The sequence below is a fragment of the Lithobates pipiens genome, unplaced genomic scaffold (assembly GCF_037356315.1).
Source record: "Lithobates pipiens isolate NorthernLeopardFrog02 unplaced genomic scaffold, aLitPip1_a1.2 Scaffold_13, whole genome shotgun sequence".
Classification (NCBI taxonomy): domain Eukaryota; kingdom Metazoa; phylum Chordata; class Amphibia; order Anura; family Ranidae; genus Lithobates; species Lithobates pipiens.
This window is the reverse complement of record NW_027507718.1, coordinates 168,199,553-168,214,938: the sequence shown is the minus strand read 5'-3', so window position 1 is coordinate 168,214,938 and position 15,386 is coordinate 168,199,553. Positions and strand designations below refer to the sequence as shown.

General features: G+C 48.5%; 1 protein-coding gene across 4 annotated transcripts in view; it reads left to right on the top strand.

The window, feature by feature from the left end:
• The first annotated feature begins 221 nt into the window (after nt 1-221).
• REXO1 (RNA exonuclease 1 homolog) overlaps nt 222-15,386 on the top strand; it is a 285,055-nt gene continuing 269,890 nt past the window's right edge. For 3 of the 4 annotated variants that reach the window (XR_013272222.1, XR_013272223.1, XM_077475823.1), the window contains exon 1: nt 222-635. Coding sequence is in view for 2 of the 4 variants with exons in the window: in XM_077475823.1 (XP_077331949.1) it covers nt 497-635 (139 nt within the window). In the remaining 2 variants the exon portion in view is untranslated. The remainder of the gene's footprint in view (nt 636-15,386) is intronic. The other variant, XM_077475822.1, reaches the window with a different exon arrangement.

Genomic DNA, 15,386 nt, shown 5'->3' with positions numbered 1-15,386 from the left:
TTGGCGTACACCCCTATCAGGCTGCCTTTGCAGTAAAAATGGGGTTCAACCATGTGTTTTTGCCGCCCTCCCGACAATACTTGTGAAGGAGCACTTAAAAACCATTTCCATTTAAACGCAATTATAAACGAGGCCTAGAAGGTTTATTCTGATAGACAAACAGCAACAGTACGGCGCAGTGCTGCTGAACTACATTGGTTGTTGAAGGGCTAGACCGCGCATGCGTTAATCTCGCGGCCAGGCCTGAAGTGAACGATGCGAGACGGGAATTTGCAGCGCTGTGTCTATGGATTTGATGAGGGGCCGCTGTTAGCGCGCTACATTGTACCGAGGGGCCTTCCTCGTCACACCGGCATTCTTACAAGTCAGCTCTTTGTTGGGCCCATCGAAGCCTCGCCCCCATCGTTTCCTTTTGTTTCCCCCGCCCCTCTAGTGAAAAAAAATCAATATGGCAGGGGCCTGGATGTGCCAGTGATACAATACGAGAGGATTTATAATGCTGAAGAGTACGGGCTATTTTCGGGCAGTGGAATGTCCGTTCAGGCAGGCTTGCCGGCGTCCCCATTGTCACTTCAGGCACCGAGGAAGAGGAGGGCTCGTGACTTGTGAGGGGGGACAGGCCCGGAACGGGGCAGGTGAGAGCTGCTGGATACCATGGACTCCAAGCGTTCCTACTTTGTGTGTGTGTTGTTTACATCGGGGCGGGGGGGGGGGGGGCACCATTCCACACCAACAAGGAAGGGGGGCACCATTCCACACCAACAAGGAAAGGGGGCACCATTCCACACCAACAAGGAAGGGGGGGCACCATTCCACACCAACAAGGAAGGGGGGGGCACCATTCCACACCAACAAGGAAGGGGGGGCACCATTCCACACCAACAAGGAAGGGGGGGCACCATTCCATACCAACAAGGAAGGGGGGGCACCATTCCACACCAACAAGGAAGGGGGGGCACCATTCCACACCAACAAGGAAGGGGGGGCACCATTCCACACCAACAAGGAAAGGGGGGGCACCATTCCACACCAACAAGGAAGGGGGGGCACCATTCCACACCAACAAGGAAGGGGGGGCACCATTCCACACCAACAAGGAAGGGGGGGCACCATTCCACACCAACAAGGAAGGGGGGGCACCATTCCACACCAACAAGGAAGGGGGGGCACCATTCCACACCAACAAGGAAGGGGGGGCACCATTCCACACCAACAAGGAAGGGGGGGCACCATTCCACACCAACAAGGAAGGGGGGGCACCATTCCACACCAACAAGGAAGGGGGGGCACCATTCCACACCAACAAGGAAGGGGGGGCACCATTCCACACCAACAAGGAAGGGGGGGCACCATTCCACACCAACAAGGAAGGGGGGGCACCATTCCACACCAACAAGGAAGGGGGGGCACCATTCCACACCAATAAGGAAGGGGGGGCACCATTCCACACCAACAAGGAAGGGGGGGCACCATTCCACACCAACAAGGAGGGGGGGGCACCATTCCACACCTACAAGGAAGGGGGGGGCACCATTCCACACCAACAAGGAAGGGGGGCACCATTCCACACCAACAAGGAAAGGGGGCACCATTCCACACCAACAAGGAAGGGGGGGCACCATTCCACACCAACAAGGAAAGGGGGCACCATTCCACACCAACAAGGAAGGGGGGGCACCATTCCACACCAACAAGGAAGGGGGGGCACCATTCCACACCAACAAGGAAGGGGGGGCACCATTCCACACCAACAAGGAAGGGGGGGCACCATTCCACACCAACAAGGAAGGGGGGGCACCATTCCACACCAACAAGGAAGGGGGGGCACCATTCCACACCAACAAGGAAGGGGGGGCACCATTCCACACCAACAAGGAGGGGGGGGGCACCATTCCACACCAACAAGGAAGGGGGGGGCACCATTCCACACCAACAAGGAAGGGGGGGGGCACCATTCCACACCAACAAGGAAGGGGGGGGCACCATTCCACACCAACAAGGAAGGGGGGGCACCATTCCACACCAACAAGGAAGGGGGGGGCACCATTCCACACCAACAAGGAAGGGGGGGGCACCATTCCACACCAACAAGGAAGGGGGGGGCACCATTCCACACCAACAAGGAAGGGGGGGGCACCATTCCACACCAACAAGGAAGGGGGGGGGGCACCATTCCACACCAACAAGGAAGGGGGGGGGCACCATTCCACACCAACAAGGAAGGGGGGGGCACCATTCCACACCAACAAGGAAGGGGGGGGCACCATTCCACACCAACAAGGAAGGGGGGGGCACCATTCCACACCAACAAGGAAGGGGGGGGCACCATTCCACACCAACAAGGAAGGGGGGGCACCATTCCACACCAACAAGGAAGGGGGGGCACCATTCCACACCAACAAGGAAGGGGGGGCACCATTCCACACCAACAAGGGGGGCACCATTCCACTCACTCTCGTCTAATGATTTACATTTCACATTGTTTCCATGTGTGTCTGCCTTCTGCTCCTTCTAATGAATAGTTGTTGGATTGTGCCAAAGCTTTTCACTTAAAGCGGAGGTCCACCCTAAAGTGGACCTTCCGCTCATTGGAACCCTCCCCCCTCCTTCCGGCGCCACAATTGGCACCTTTCAAGGGGGAGGGGGGTGCAGGTACCTGTACAGTACAGGTATCTGCACCCACTTCCAGCGTAGATTCTGCAGAAGGTACGCCCCTTTCCGAAGGTCCCCCGCTGCCTGCTGGAAAACGCACGGATCCCAGAGACAGCGGGGACCATCCTTATTGCGCAGCTCGACTCGCGCATGCGCAGTAGGGAACCGGGAAATGAAGCCGAAAGGCTCCACTTCCTGATTCCCATACCCAAGATGGCGGCGGCAGCACCCGAGAGACGATCGAGAGATCGGCTTCGGGTGCCGACATCGCGGGCGCGCTGGGCGGGTAAGTGTCATTATTTTAAAAGTCAGCAGCTGCAGTATTTGTAGCTGCTGGCTTTTAAAAAAAAAAAAAAAAACAAACGGCGGACTCCCGCTTTAATTTTTATGGTGAAGTGATAACAGCGCTTTGTCTCCAATCTGTACATGCTGTGCCTGTGTTTTCTTTCTGTCCAGTCGCAAATGACTAGTCCATGCAAAATTGACATTTAGCTTAGGTTCATGTTGCAGCAATTTGGCATGCGATTTGACATGTCAAATTGGGTGCTATTGCTGGCAAGGGCACCATCCAAATTGGTCATCGATTCTCAAAAGTAGATTCTGTACTACTTTTGGCGACTTCGGGGTGTGATTTCAATAGACCTCTGTGCAGAAAACCCACACAGATGTCTCTGAAATCGCCCCCCGATATCGCGCCTGACACGCCGGAATGAAATCGTGCGGGTTCAGCTGAACTCGCACAACTTCATTCCCGCTGTCAGTGTGATCCTGGGCTCAAAGTGATTCTAAAGGATGTCATGTTGGCTATTTTAACCTATGGATACGTTTTTATAATAAAGCTTATCAGGTAAAATGAATATCCCCAAACGTGCGCTGTTTAGGAGATATTCCAGTGATGTCACTGGTGCATGCGCTCTGGAGTAACAGATCAGAGATCTGTTCTGTAAAAAGTGACTCGCATGTGCGAGAGTGATGTCATCACAGCTCACCCAGTCAGAAGGCCGGAGTCTGTGAACCTGGCAGGAAGACCGGGGGAAGATAGAAGGCCCTGTCAATGGTGACAGCGTGCCATTGGGGGGCTCGGTTTTAAGGTAGGTTTCTCAATGTGTTAGTATGCAATGACGTTGCCTTGCTGGGTGAAATTTTTTTTAACGAGTTTACCACCGCTTTAATAAAACAAAAAAAAACAAAAAAAAACGTTTTACACAGAGCAGCCCCGAGCCTCCCCCTTTTTTTTTTTTGGGATCCCCAACAGCGGTCCCGGCTTCTCTCCCCTGCTGAATGCACCCAATGGCAGCAAGTCTCTTGCTATGGAAGCACTTGAGCAGGCTGTGTTCCTGTAAATGGACTTTGTCCATTCACACACAGAGTACAGCTCAGCCCACTCTCTTCCCATTGGCTCACTGGCTGTGATTGACAGCAGCAGGAGCCAATGGCGAGAATAAAAAACCGCAAAACTCCTGGTGAAGCAGCATTGGAAGTCCAATGTGCATGGAGCCTTACAAAGCATTTGCAGAGCTCCAGCCCCCCCCCCCCCCCCACAAAAAATGAAACGTCAGCAGCTAGAAATACTGCAGCTGCTGACTTTTAATATATGGACACTTACCTGTCCAGGCAGCCTGTGATGTCGGCACTCCAGCTGATCTTCTGCTGTTGAGTGCAGCCGCCACCATTAATGGTAAGGGAACCTTGCAGTGAAGACTTTTGGCTTCACAGCTGGTTCCCTACTACACATGCCCGAAGGCTACGCTTTCTCATTGGTCCGGCAGCGGAGGAAGGAGGGGGCCAAACTTCAATGACAGGTACCCCCCTGAAAGGTGCTAAATGTGGAACCGGATGGGGGGGGGGTGTGTCGAGACCGATGAGTGGAAATTCCACTTTTCAGTGGAACTCTGCTTTAAGGTACCTTTTTATCTCCATTTTGTAAATGTTGAACACATTCTAATAGGAGTATTGATTGCCACTTTAAACAAGCTTATAGTCTTTCAGCATGTTTTCAACAAGCTTTAAGAAGTGCTGAAGCCTGCCAGCAGCGTGCTTAACCGTCCGCGGATGTACGTGATCTCGCGAGGCTTGTCTAGCGGGCGTGCAGCAAGCTCTGTGAGTCTGACAGCGGGTCCCGCGGACTCGATGTCCGCAGGCATACCCGCGATCGTCTCACGGACAGGAAGAACGGGGCGATCCTAATGTAAACAAGCATCTCCCCGTTCCGCCTAGTGACAGTGTCACTGATCAGCTCTCCCTGTGATCGGGAACGCCGATCAGTGACGTGTCACACACAGCCGCCCCCCCTCCACAGTTAGAATCACTCCCCAGGGCACACGTAACCCTACAGTGCGACCTAGTGTTAACCCATTCACTGGCAGTCACATTTACACATCAGTGCATTTTTAATCGCACTGATCGCTGTATAAATGTATTGCCAAAAGTGTCTGATCCGTCCGCCATAATGGCGGTCACGATAATCACTGATCACCACCATTAAAAGCCATAAAATCCCCTATTTTGTAGACGCTAAAACTTTTGCGAAAACCAATCAATAAATGCCTATTGTGATTTTTATTTTTTTTACCAAAAATATGTAGAAGAATATGTATCGGCCTAAACTGAGGGAAAAAATGTTTTGTTTTATATATTTTTGGGGGATATTTATTATAGCAAAAAGTTAAAAAGAATGCGTTTTTTTTTTTTTCTCAAAATTGACGCTTTTTTTTGTTTATAGCGCAAAAAGTAAAAACCGCAGAGCTGATCAAAGCTCTCTGTGGGGGGAAAAAAGGACGTAAATTTTGCGCGGTCGTGCGATGTGGCTCCTGCACAATTGTCAGTTAAAGCGACGCAGTGCCGAATCGTAAAAAGTGCTCTGGTCTTTGGCCAGCCAAATCCTCCGGGGCTGAAGTGGTTACAGTGGCAATCAAAACTATCATTAGAATCTGTGTTCAGCATTTACAAACTGTTATTTCAGCCCAGGTTCACACTGACAGCGAGAATGAAATCGTGCAAGTTCAGCTGAACTCGCACGATTTCATTCCCGCATGTCAGTCCCGACTTCGGGGGCCGGTGATTTCAGAGACATCTGTGTTGGTTGCTGCACAGATGTCTATGGAAATCGCACCCTGAAGTCGCCAAAAGTAGTACAGAAACGACTTGAGAATTGGTGAGGCGTCACACCGATTCGGACAGTGCAATCTTTGGTTAATTACTTTTCAGAGGATGGTGATGGGTTTGCCAGCTCGTGCTGTCGCCTCCTGATTCAGTTTTTCATTTTTTAATTTTTTTATTTTTTTGGACTGCTGAATGGGGACTTTTGCATTGCCTAAAGGCTAGTTTACACTGGCATTACCCTCTGAAGAGTTCCCCACTGAACTGCTTTCAGAGTACATCTGACAGGCAATGAGGAGGTGGTATATTGTTTTAACCCCTAAAAACCTGCCTTCTGTGCCATAAATGCATGCATTGAATGCGGTTGAGGCGTTGCCCTATTAGGTACCCGTTCAACTTTTCTGCAAGTGGTAATGCCCGCCAAACATGACCGGATCGATCATTTTAAACAACTGCGATGTTTAGCAAGTGTACAGCCCCGACCATTGTCTTTGCAGCTTAACCACTAGCTGTCCGGGTCAATTTTCGGCTCCATGCACACTGAAGCACATAAATGGGCATTTTTGGAGTTTGGGCGTTTTTTTTAAACAGCCCATAAACTCCCCCTCTATGTTATCCTATGTGGCCATGCACACATGGACCTTTTTCTAATATTTATCAGCAGTGGAGTAAAAATCAGACCCATTTAGCCACAAAATGAGCACTATTCTCCAAGATTTAATAATGTGGCGCCAAAAAAAAAAAAGGGGGGGGTGGTGGGGGAAGGGGCTCACATGACCTTTCTGTGGTTAATACTCAGGACCCCTGTCTAGACCTCTGTACGAACAGTCTGGTTATTCCGGATGGTATCAGGACCTGTCTGACCCATTGGTCTAGAAATGATCTGGAGCCAATTGTGAACCTGCACTGGTTTTGCATCCAGAATGGTATAGAAAGCTGAAAGATCTGCCGGGGAGCATAGAGTAAAAGATGACTGGGCCTTACGGAATGTAACAGCTAGTGGATATCTCCATCTATAAGTGCAGTCATGGCCTCTAGCTAGATCTAAAAATCGGTCGTAGCATGGCTCGCCTTTGCAATGTAGCTCTTGATATATATCAGGAAGGATCTTCACTTCCAGCCCATCTAAATGTACATCTCCGTATTAAATGCTCTACAGAGAATAAATTCCTTCTGTTGGTAACGGTGTAGCCTGCAACGGACATATCGTGGTCTGTCTGGGTCCAAGAGTTCTATGCACTCTATCGAGTTTGAGAGATGGTGGCGAGGTCCCCAGCACTTTATAAAAAAGCGCTGTGACTGTCACCTCCAGGTCCTCTATTCCTATAGCCGCAGAGATCCCCCTCAGGCGCAAATTATTACAATGACTGCGGTCTTCTAATTTCTATAAATGGAGCTGCATATTACCTGATGTCTCAGCCTGTGAGGACTGGGATTGCTCCAGAGCCAGAACTCTGGTCTCTAAAGAGGACAACGAGGCTTCCCCCCCGATTCCAACCGGCCAGAAAGAGAGTGCAATTCTGTCCTTACCACCTGGATATCCCTGTTATGAGCTTCCTCTATACGTGTAATCACAACTTCAATATCAGCCCTCGTAGGGAGAGCTTGTAGCATAGATCTAAGGTAGTCTTCCATGCAGTTCTGATTATGATGAAGACGGCCAAACTCCCTGAAGGCTGGTCAGAGGCAGGGGAGGTGGTAGAGGACACAGCTATGTGTGGAGCGGCTCTGACGTCCGTGCTGGATCCATGTGAAGCCACAGAGATGATTCCTGACAGCAGATGCAGCTGATCAGAGGCAGGGGAAAAGGTAAGAGGCTCTGCTAGGAACGAATCGTCTGTGCTAAATCCCCTTGGAGCTCTAGTGGCGTTTCCTATTAGTAGATGCTGCTGACCAGAAGCAGGGAAGGAGGTAAAAGGCACTGCTAGAGACGGAGCAGGTCCGTCATCTGTGCTGGATCTGCTTGAGGCTGTGGCGGTAATGCCTATTAGCAGGTGCTGCTGGCCAGAGGCAGGGGAGGAGGTATAAGGCACCGCTTGAGACAGAGCAGCTCCATTGTCTGTGCTAGGTCCAATTGGACCTGTATCGGTAGTTCCTGTTAACAGGTGCTGCTGCCCAGAGGTAGAGAAGAAGGTAAGGGACACCACTATAGACGGAGTGGCTCCGCTGTCCGTGTTGGGTCCACTTGGCACTGTAGCAGTGTTTCCAGATGGCAGATACTGCTTATCCAGCAGGGGAGAGGGTAAGAGGCACTGCTAGGGACAGAGCAGTTCCGTTGTCAGTGTTGGGTCTACGTGAGGATGTAATACTGATCTCCGGCAACGAGTGCTGTGGGTCCCGAAGAAATCTTCTTATCCCGCTCTGGGATGTAGTCGGTCTGCTCCCTCTTGTGACTACTCTGTTCCTGTATCTTCTGTGGGTTGTCATGCCGTGTTTAAATGCAGGATAGTCGGTTATGGGCAATGGCAAGCCAGGGGTTGCCTAGAGCTCCACTGATGTACATCCTCATCCGACCATCTCTAAGCCACACCCCAATTTGGGTTATTTCTACCAAAGATATGTAGCAGTATAAATTGTAGCCAAAATGTTAAAAGGCTGGCACTCTCTAGTGTCCCAACAACCATGAGTCATCCTTGCTGTCAGTGGGGATTTCCCGTTTACAGCAGAATGTAAAAAAAAAAGCCAACATTAAGACTTGAGCTCTGGAAGATTGCACCCCTTTTAAAATGCTACTTTAACTGGTGATTGCGTGTTTGTGCATGGCTGTACACAAAATGTACATCATTTTCTCAGGTCATTTTCCAGGACAGTCCATGAGACCTAGGGCACCCCCGATCAGGACAGGAATCGCGTTCATCCCACCAGATAAAAGGCAAATCCTCTAGGCCTCCACTTCAGTATTAGTGTTTCCCCTGGAAGGGGGGGTGGTTAACATGTTTCTGGAACCTGAAAACCTTACCTCATGGGGTGCTCTATGGGTACATGGTAAGGAAAGCTGTACTGAGAGCCAAGAGCGATACCTCATCCTGGAGGGTTGGGGGTGGCCACTAATCCCCCGTCCTCAGTGCCTGGGGAGGGCCATGACCCCTGGAGACATCTGGGGAGCAGGAGGGAGTAGTCCCAGTCTGGCTCAGCTGGATAGTATCGCTGATTCCCAGACTTGGGAGGTGGAAGGGGTGGAGCTCCTGCATTCCAGAGGAAGTGGGGAAGCGTCATTTCTGGCCTGAATGATGTCCACAGCGGGCACTGGAGATGCTGGAACCAGCACCTCACAGGTAATCCTGGGGATCTGATTCCCTCTTGCATTTCCTCCTGAGGCTTTTTTTCCTCCACCATAGGTTTGGGGCTTGGTAAGGGGGGGGGGGGGGGCACCTTTCCTCTCTCTCCTGCACTGGAGTATGTTTTGGAGAACTGGGGTTGCCTGATTTTCAACCTGGTGATCTTTTTTTGTGATTGCAGGCCAGGGCTGAGAACAAGACCCAGGTGCAACCACCCAAAAGAAAATGTGCAGTCTGCATGGCCAAACTGAGCTCCTCATAGAGAAAAGCAGTCTGCTGCATATGTATAGATAGCTTGGTTAAAGATGACCCAGCAGTATCTTGTCAGAAGATGATTACTTCTGTAAGGGATGAGCTAGCTCTACTTTTAGCTCTTTCAAATCCCTGATTGACAAGATGCAGGTTCCCCCTGAGTCTGTCTTCTGATAGGACTGTAGCGTTTTTATGGCACTCCGCCGCAGGGTGCGGAAAGTGAGGATCCAGAGGAGGAGACTAGGTCTCCCCCCTCTTCTTCCCAGGAAGAATCCGGATCAGAGGAAGAATTCACACTTGACTACATTTCTGACGCGGCTCAACAAACGCTCCTATAGCGTTTGTATGGAATTAGTATGGGCGTCGATGAGCTTTAGAATAGGGGGTTTAACAAGTGTTAAAAAAACGCTCCCTAAATGCCCTATGCGCGGTTTCGTAGCGTTCGATGAGCTGCTCCTCAATGGAAAGTGACAGAAATTAACTATTTTTAACGCTCCACAACCACGCTGAAAACGACTGCCAGAGTGTTTGCGGAGCATCACCATAGACTTGAATGGGAGGCATGTTCTAGATACAATTAAATTAGAATGGGAGGATCCAGAGAGGAAACCATTTTTTTTTTCCAGCAGCCTGAAAAAGTTTCCTTTTCATGAAGACGCTGTGCAGCTATGGAACAAGTACCCAAAGTTGGACGTGCCTCTTTCAAAAATTTCCAAGAATATGGAGTTGGCATTTGATGATATGGGCATATTTAGGGACCCCATGTATAAGAGAAGTGATATCCTTTTATGCAGGGCCCTAGGATTCATCGTTTGTCAGTCTTGAAACAGACCTTTGCATCTACTAGAGCTGAGCAATTAATCGTTAAAAAAAAAAAAAAATTGTGATATCGATTTGACCTGACCTCACCCCCCCACCCACCATGATCTTTCCACAATTAGAGCCTCTGCTCACTCACAGCTGTCGAAGAAGAAAGGAAAAAAACCCAGCAAATGTTTATCAACATTGTCAGTGCTGGGAGATAACTATAAACGTTTTATTCTCTCTAGGGTCTCTGCTAAAAAAATGTGTGTGTGTGTGTGTGTGTATGTATATATATGTGTGTGTAATTTTTTTTTAGAGGTTGACCGATATTTAGAAATCATGATGGCCGATATATGATGCCGATTTTTGTTAGGCCGATTTTTTTTTTTTTAATTTTTTTTATCCCCCTTCATCTCATAAAACCTAACAGACTCCTTTCCCACTGAGGCTTTTTTTTAGGTGCTTTTGGGCTAAAAATAGCACCTGTAAAGTGCCTGCAAAACGGCTCCCCTGCAGTCTGTGTGAAAGACAGAGTGCTTTCACACTGAGGCGATGCGCTGGCAGGATGTTAAAAAAAAAAAAAAAAAAAAAAAAAAAGTCCTGCAAGCAGCACGTTTGGAGTGGTGTATACCGCTCCTCCACCACTCCTGCCCATTGATATTAATGGGCACCACTGCCGAAGCACATGCAATGTGATTTGGCACCGGTGCTTCACGGGCGCATTTAACCTCTTCTTCGGCCGCTAGCTGGATTATATGCGCCCCACTAGCAGCCGAATAGCACCGCTAAAATGATGGTAAAGCGCTGCTAAAACTAGCGGCGTTTTATAGGGATGCACCAAATGGGTTTTTTGGTGCCGAAACCGATACCGAAAAATACACTAGGCCGAAAACCGATACCGAAACAGCACCGATGCCGAAAATGACTGTTTTCAAAAAATATTTTTATACAGGAGATGGTCAGAGACTGGGGACATGGTACAGGAGGTGGTCAGAGACTGGGGACATGGTACAGGAGGTGGTCAGAGGCTGGGAACATGGTACAGGAGGTGGTCAGAGGCTGGGGACATGGTACAGGAGGTGGTCAGAGACTGGGGACATGGTACAGGAGGTGGTCAGAGGCTGGGGACATGGTACAGGAGGTGGTCAGAGACTGGGGACACGGTACAGGAGGTGGTCAGAGGCTGGCGACACGGTACAGGAGGTGGTCAGAGGCTGGCGACACGGTACAGGAGGTGGTCAGAGGCTGGCGACACGGTACAGGAGGTGGTCAGAGGCTGGCGACACGGTACAGGAGGTGGTCAGAGGCTGGCGACCTGATAAAAGAGATAAGTGCAGCCAGTGTTGCCCCCTGTGATGCAGCCAGTGTGTGTTGCCCCCTGTGATGCAGCCAGTGTGTGTTGCCCCCTGTGATGCAGCCAGTGTGTGTTGCCCCCTGTGATGCAGCCAGCGATGCCCCTCTGCAGTGAAGAGAGCCGTCTGGTTGAATAGAGCGCCGGGAACATCACAGCTTTAATTTCAATAGCTGTGTGTTCCCCGTCGTGCGCCGTCACACACAGCCCCTCCCCCTTGTCCAGGCACTTTGATAGACAGATCACCCGTCCAATCTGGACGGGTGATCTGTCTATGAAAGTTCCCCCGGACAAGGGGGAGGGGCTGTGTGTGACGGCGCGCGACGGGGAACACACAGCTATTGAAATTAAAGCTGTGATGTTCCCGGCGCTCTATTCAACCAGACGGCTCTCTTCACTGCAGAGGGGCATCGCTGGCTGCATCAGTCCTGCGCTATTCACCCCCATCATGGGAGGCACCAGGGGCGGGGGCGGAGTTCCGCCCAGGCCCCACCCCCTTTTTCGGCTCAATTATCGGCCGTTTTTTCCTTTCGGCAAATTGCCGAAAAAGGCATTTTCGGCCGATATGTTTCGGCGGCCGAAATTTCGGTGCATCCCTAGCATTTTACCATCAACGCCTGCCCGCTCCAGTGTGAAAGCAGCCTATAAAATAAAAACAAGTAGTCAAAACTTTTGGACGAAAAAAAAAATGGGCTAACTAAGTTTTTTTAGTTTATTTTTTTTATTTAGTGTATTTTTTTCCCCAAAAAATTGCATTTGAAAGACCTCTGCGCAAATGCTGTGTGACATAAAATATTGCAGCAACCGCTATTTTATTCCCTAGGGTCTCTGCTAAAAAAATATATATAATTTTTTTGGGGGTCTAAGTGATTTTCTGGCAGAAAATACAGGACTTTTACTTGTAAGCAACAAGTGTCAGAAAAGATTTAGTCTTTAAATGGTTAAACAGAACTCTACACAGAGTTGAGTTCATTCAGGTGTAAACATTGTATCTTTTTGCTCTTTTCTTGGCAGACTGCCCAGAGAGGAGGAAAGTCGCTTCTATGAAGACTCAGGCAACTTGCACTGACTTCTATTACAGAAGTCATTTCTAAGTCACACTGTAGTTCTAAATCGGCTCGGCCGATGCCGATTAATTAAAAAACTGCAAATATCGGTGTGTGTGTGTGTGTGTATGTATATGTGTATATATATATATATATATATATATACCGTATATATGTTTATGTGTGTGTATGTTTGGAGGTTCTAAGTACATTCCCATTGATCTAAAAGAACCAAATGATACTTAAAATTTAGATCAAAGGAATGAATTTTGGTCTGTATATGAGGTCAGTTTAACCACATAAAGACTAAACCTTTTTCTGACACTTGTTGCTTACAAGTTAGTCAGTATTTGTTGCTAGAAAATTACTTGTAACCTCCAAACATTCTATCTACCTATGTATTCTCCTACAGACTAAAATGGGGGCTGTTGCAATGTGTTATGTCGCACTGTATTTGCGCAGTGGTCTTTTAAATGCAATTTTTTTGAGAGAAATTACACTTCAATGGATTAGCCCTATTTTTGTATAATGTGAAAGATGTTATGCCGTGAAAATTGTGATCTTTATTCTAAGCAAAAAAATAGTGATTCTCATTTTAGCCAGAATCATGCTTGTACGTTTATAGACAGAAACCTTGAGTTATGGTTACCACAAATATGCCTTTTTGCAGTTACAGGCACCGCCCTTTGGGTTCTCATCGGCCCCACGGATCTTTACAAAGGTCCTGGGGGAAGTGTTGGCCCCGTTAAGACTAAAATCAATTATGATCATCCCCTACCTGGACGACCTCCTAGTAGTGGCGGAGTCACGTCAGAAACTAAAGAAGGATCTCTAGACTGTTCTGGAGTTTCCTCAGTCGCTAGGCTGGCATGTCAACAAGGAGAAGTCTCTGAATCTTGCCCAGTGAGTGAAATATCTTGGGTATGAGATTTCCTCGGTGAAACAAAAGATTTTCCTTCCAGAGGAAAATATTTCAAAGGTGATTCATTATTGCATCCTTTCAAACCAACCAGTGGGTTTTTGCTTTTGGACTTCATCAAATCAAAGGGAGCTTCTGGCAATACAGTGGCCCTTACAAGCTTTTCAGGCAGAAGTCAGCGGTCACCATCTGCAGATTCGAACAGACAACATTACAACTGTAGCATACCTCAACAAGCTGTTCGTATATACGGGGGGGACTCTTCAACTCATAGCCCAAAATATTTTTTTATCATGGGCCGAGGTGAATCTGGCCTCCATTTCAGCAGTTTACCTAAAAGGCACTCAAAACTGTTTGGCAGATTGCCTCAGCCACTACCAGGTGTTTTGCGACAATTTGTCCCTCAACCGGAGATTTTTGCAGAAATTGCCAGCAGGTGGGGATCACCAGAGGTAAATCCTTTTTGTAATCCAAATAAACAGAAAGACAGACAGACATTTTCCCTGAATCCAGGGGATCGGTCTCTGGGGATCAACGTCTTGCGCATTCTTGGTCATTCGGCCTCTGCTACGCCTTCCCTACTACCCTGTTTCCCCTAAAATAAGACCTAGCCTGATTGTCGGTGTTGGCTGCAATATAAGCCCTACCACCCAAATAACCACCCACAACAGCTGGGCTGGTGGGAATAGGCCCTTCCCCCCCATGGGGACAAGGTGCTTTGGTGTGGGGGGAGGCGCATGCCCGGTCGCCTCGATGTCTGCCGGCCACTCACGATCACTCCACAGAGACAGAACGGGGATATGTCAATGTAAACAAACAAATCTCCGTTCTGACAGGGGAGTTCAGAGCCTGTTCCTAGTGATTAGGAACAATGATCTCTCCTGTACTCCGTAAGTCCCCTCGTCCCAGGGAACACATTTAACCCCTTGATCGCCCCCCCTAGTGTTAACCCCTTCCCTGCCCGTGACATTTATACAGTAATCGGTGCATTTTTAAAGCACTGATCGCTGTAGAAATGTCAGTGTTTCAACAAAGTGTCCGATTTGTCCGCCGCAATTTCGCTGTCCTGCAAAAATTCGCTGCTCACTGCCATTAAAAAAAAAAAAAAAAAAAATGCAATGAAACCTATTTTGTAGATGCTATAACTTTTGCGCAAATCAATCAATATACGCTTACTGTGATTTATTTTTGGGGGATGTTTATTACAGCAAAAGTAAAAAATATTTTTTTTTCTCAAAAATGTAGGTTTTTTTTTTTTTTTTTATATTATAGCGCAACGAAAAAAAAACACAGAGGTGATCCAATACCCCCAAAAGAAGGCTCTATTTGAAAAAAAAAAAGACATCAATTTTGTTTGGGTACAGTGTCACACAACTGTCAGTTAAAGCGGAGCAGTGCCGTATCGCAAAAAATTGCCTGATCATTAAGGGGGCACATTCTCTGGTCCTTAAGTGGTTAAAGGGAACACCACAACACAAATGTATTGGGTCCCCAAAATCCATATTGGACCCCTATCCGAGCATGCAGCAGCTTGACAGGCCAGGAAAGGCGGAGGGATAAGGGAGTGCCCACCTCCCCCAACTACACCAGATAACATGCTGTCAACATGAAGGGGGGGGCGCAAAGCACCATATTGATGAGGGCAAGGGCCACTACCTCACAACCCTGTCCTGGTGGCTGTGGGGAGGAGAGGGTAGCTTATTGGAATCTGGAAGTCCCCTTTAACAAGGGAGCCCCCAGATCCCGGACCCTCCCATACCCCTACTCATTCACCAAAGAAATGTCAAAAGTAAACAAAAACACAAGTGTTTTTTTAAAAAAAATCCTTTATAAAAAAAAAATAAAAAAAAAATGGAAAAAAAAAGGTCCCCCAATGTATATCTATCGTCGATCATGATGAATATCGACCAGCAAGAAGAAAAAAAATCGACCACAAACGCTCCTGACGCTTGACACTCCAAATGGCGGCACTACTTCCCTTGCTG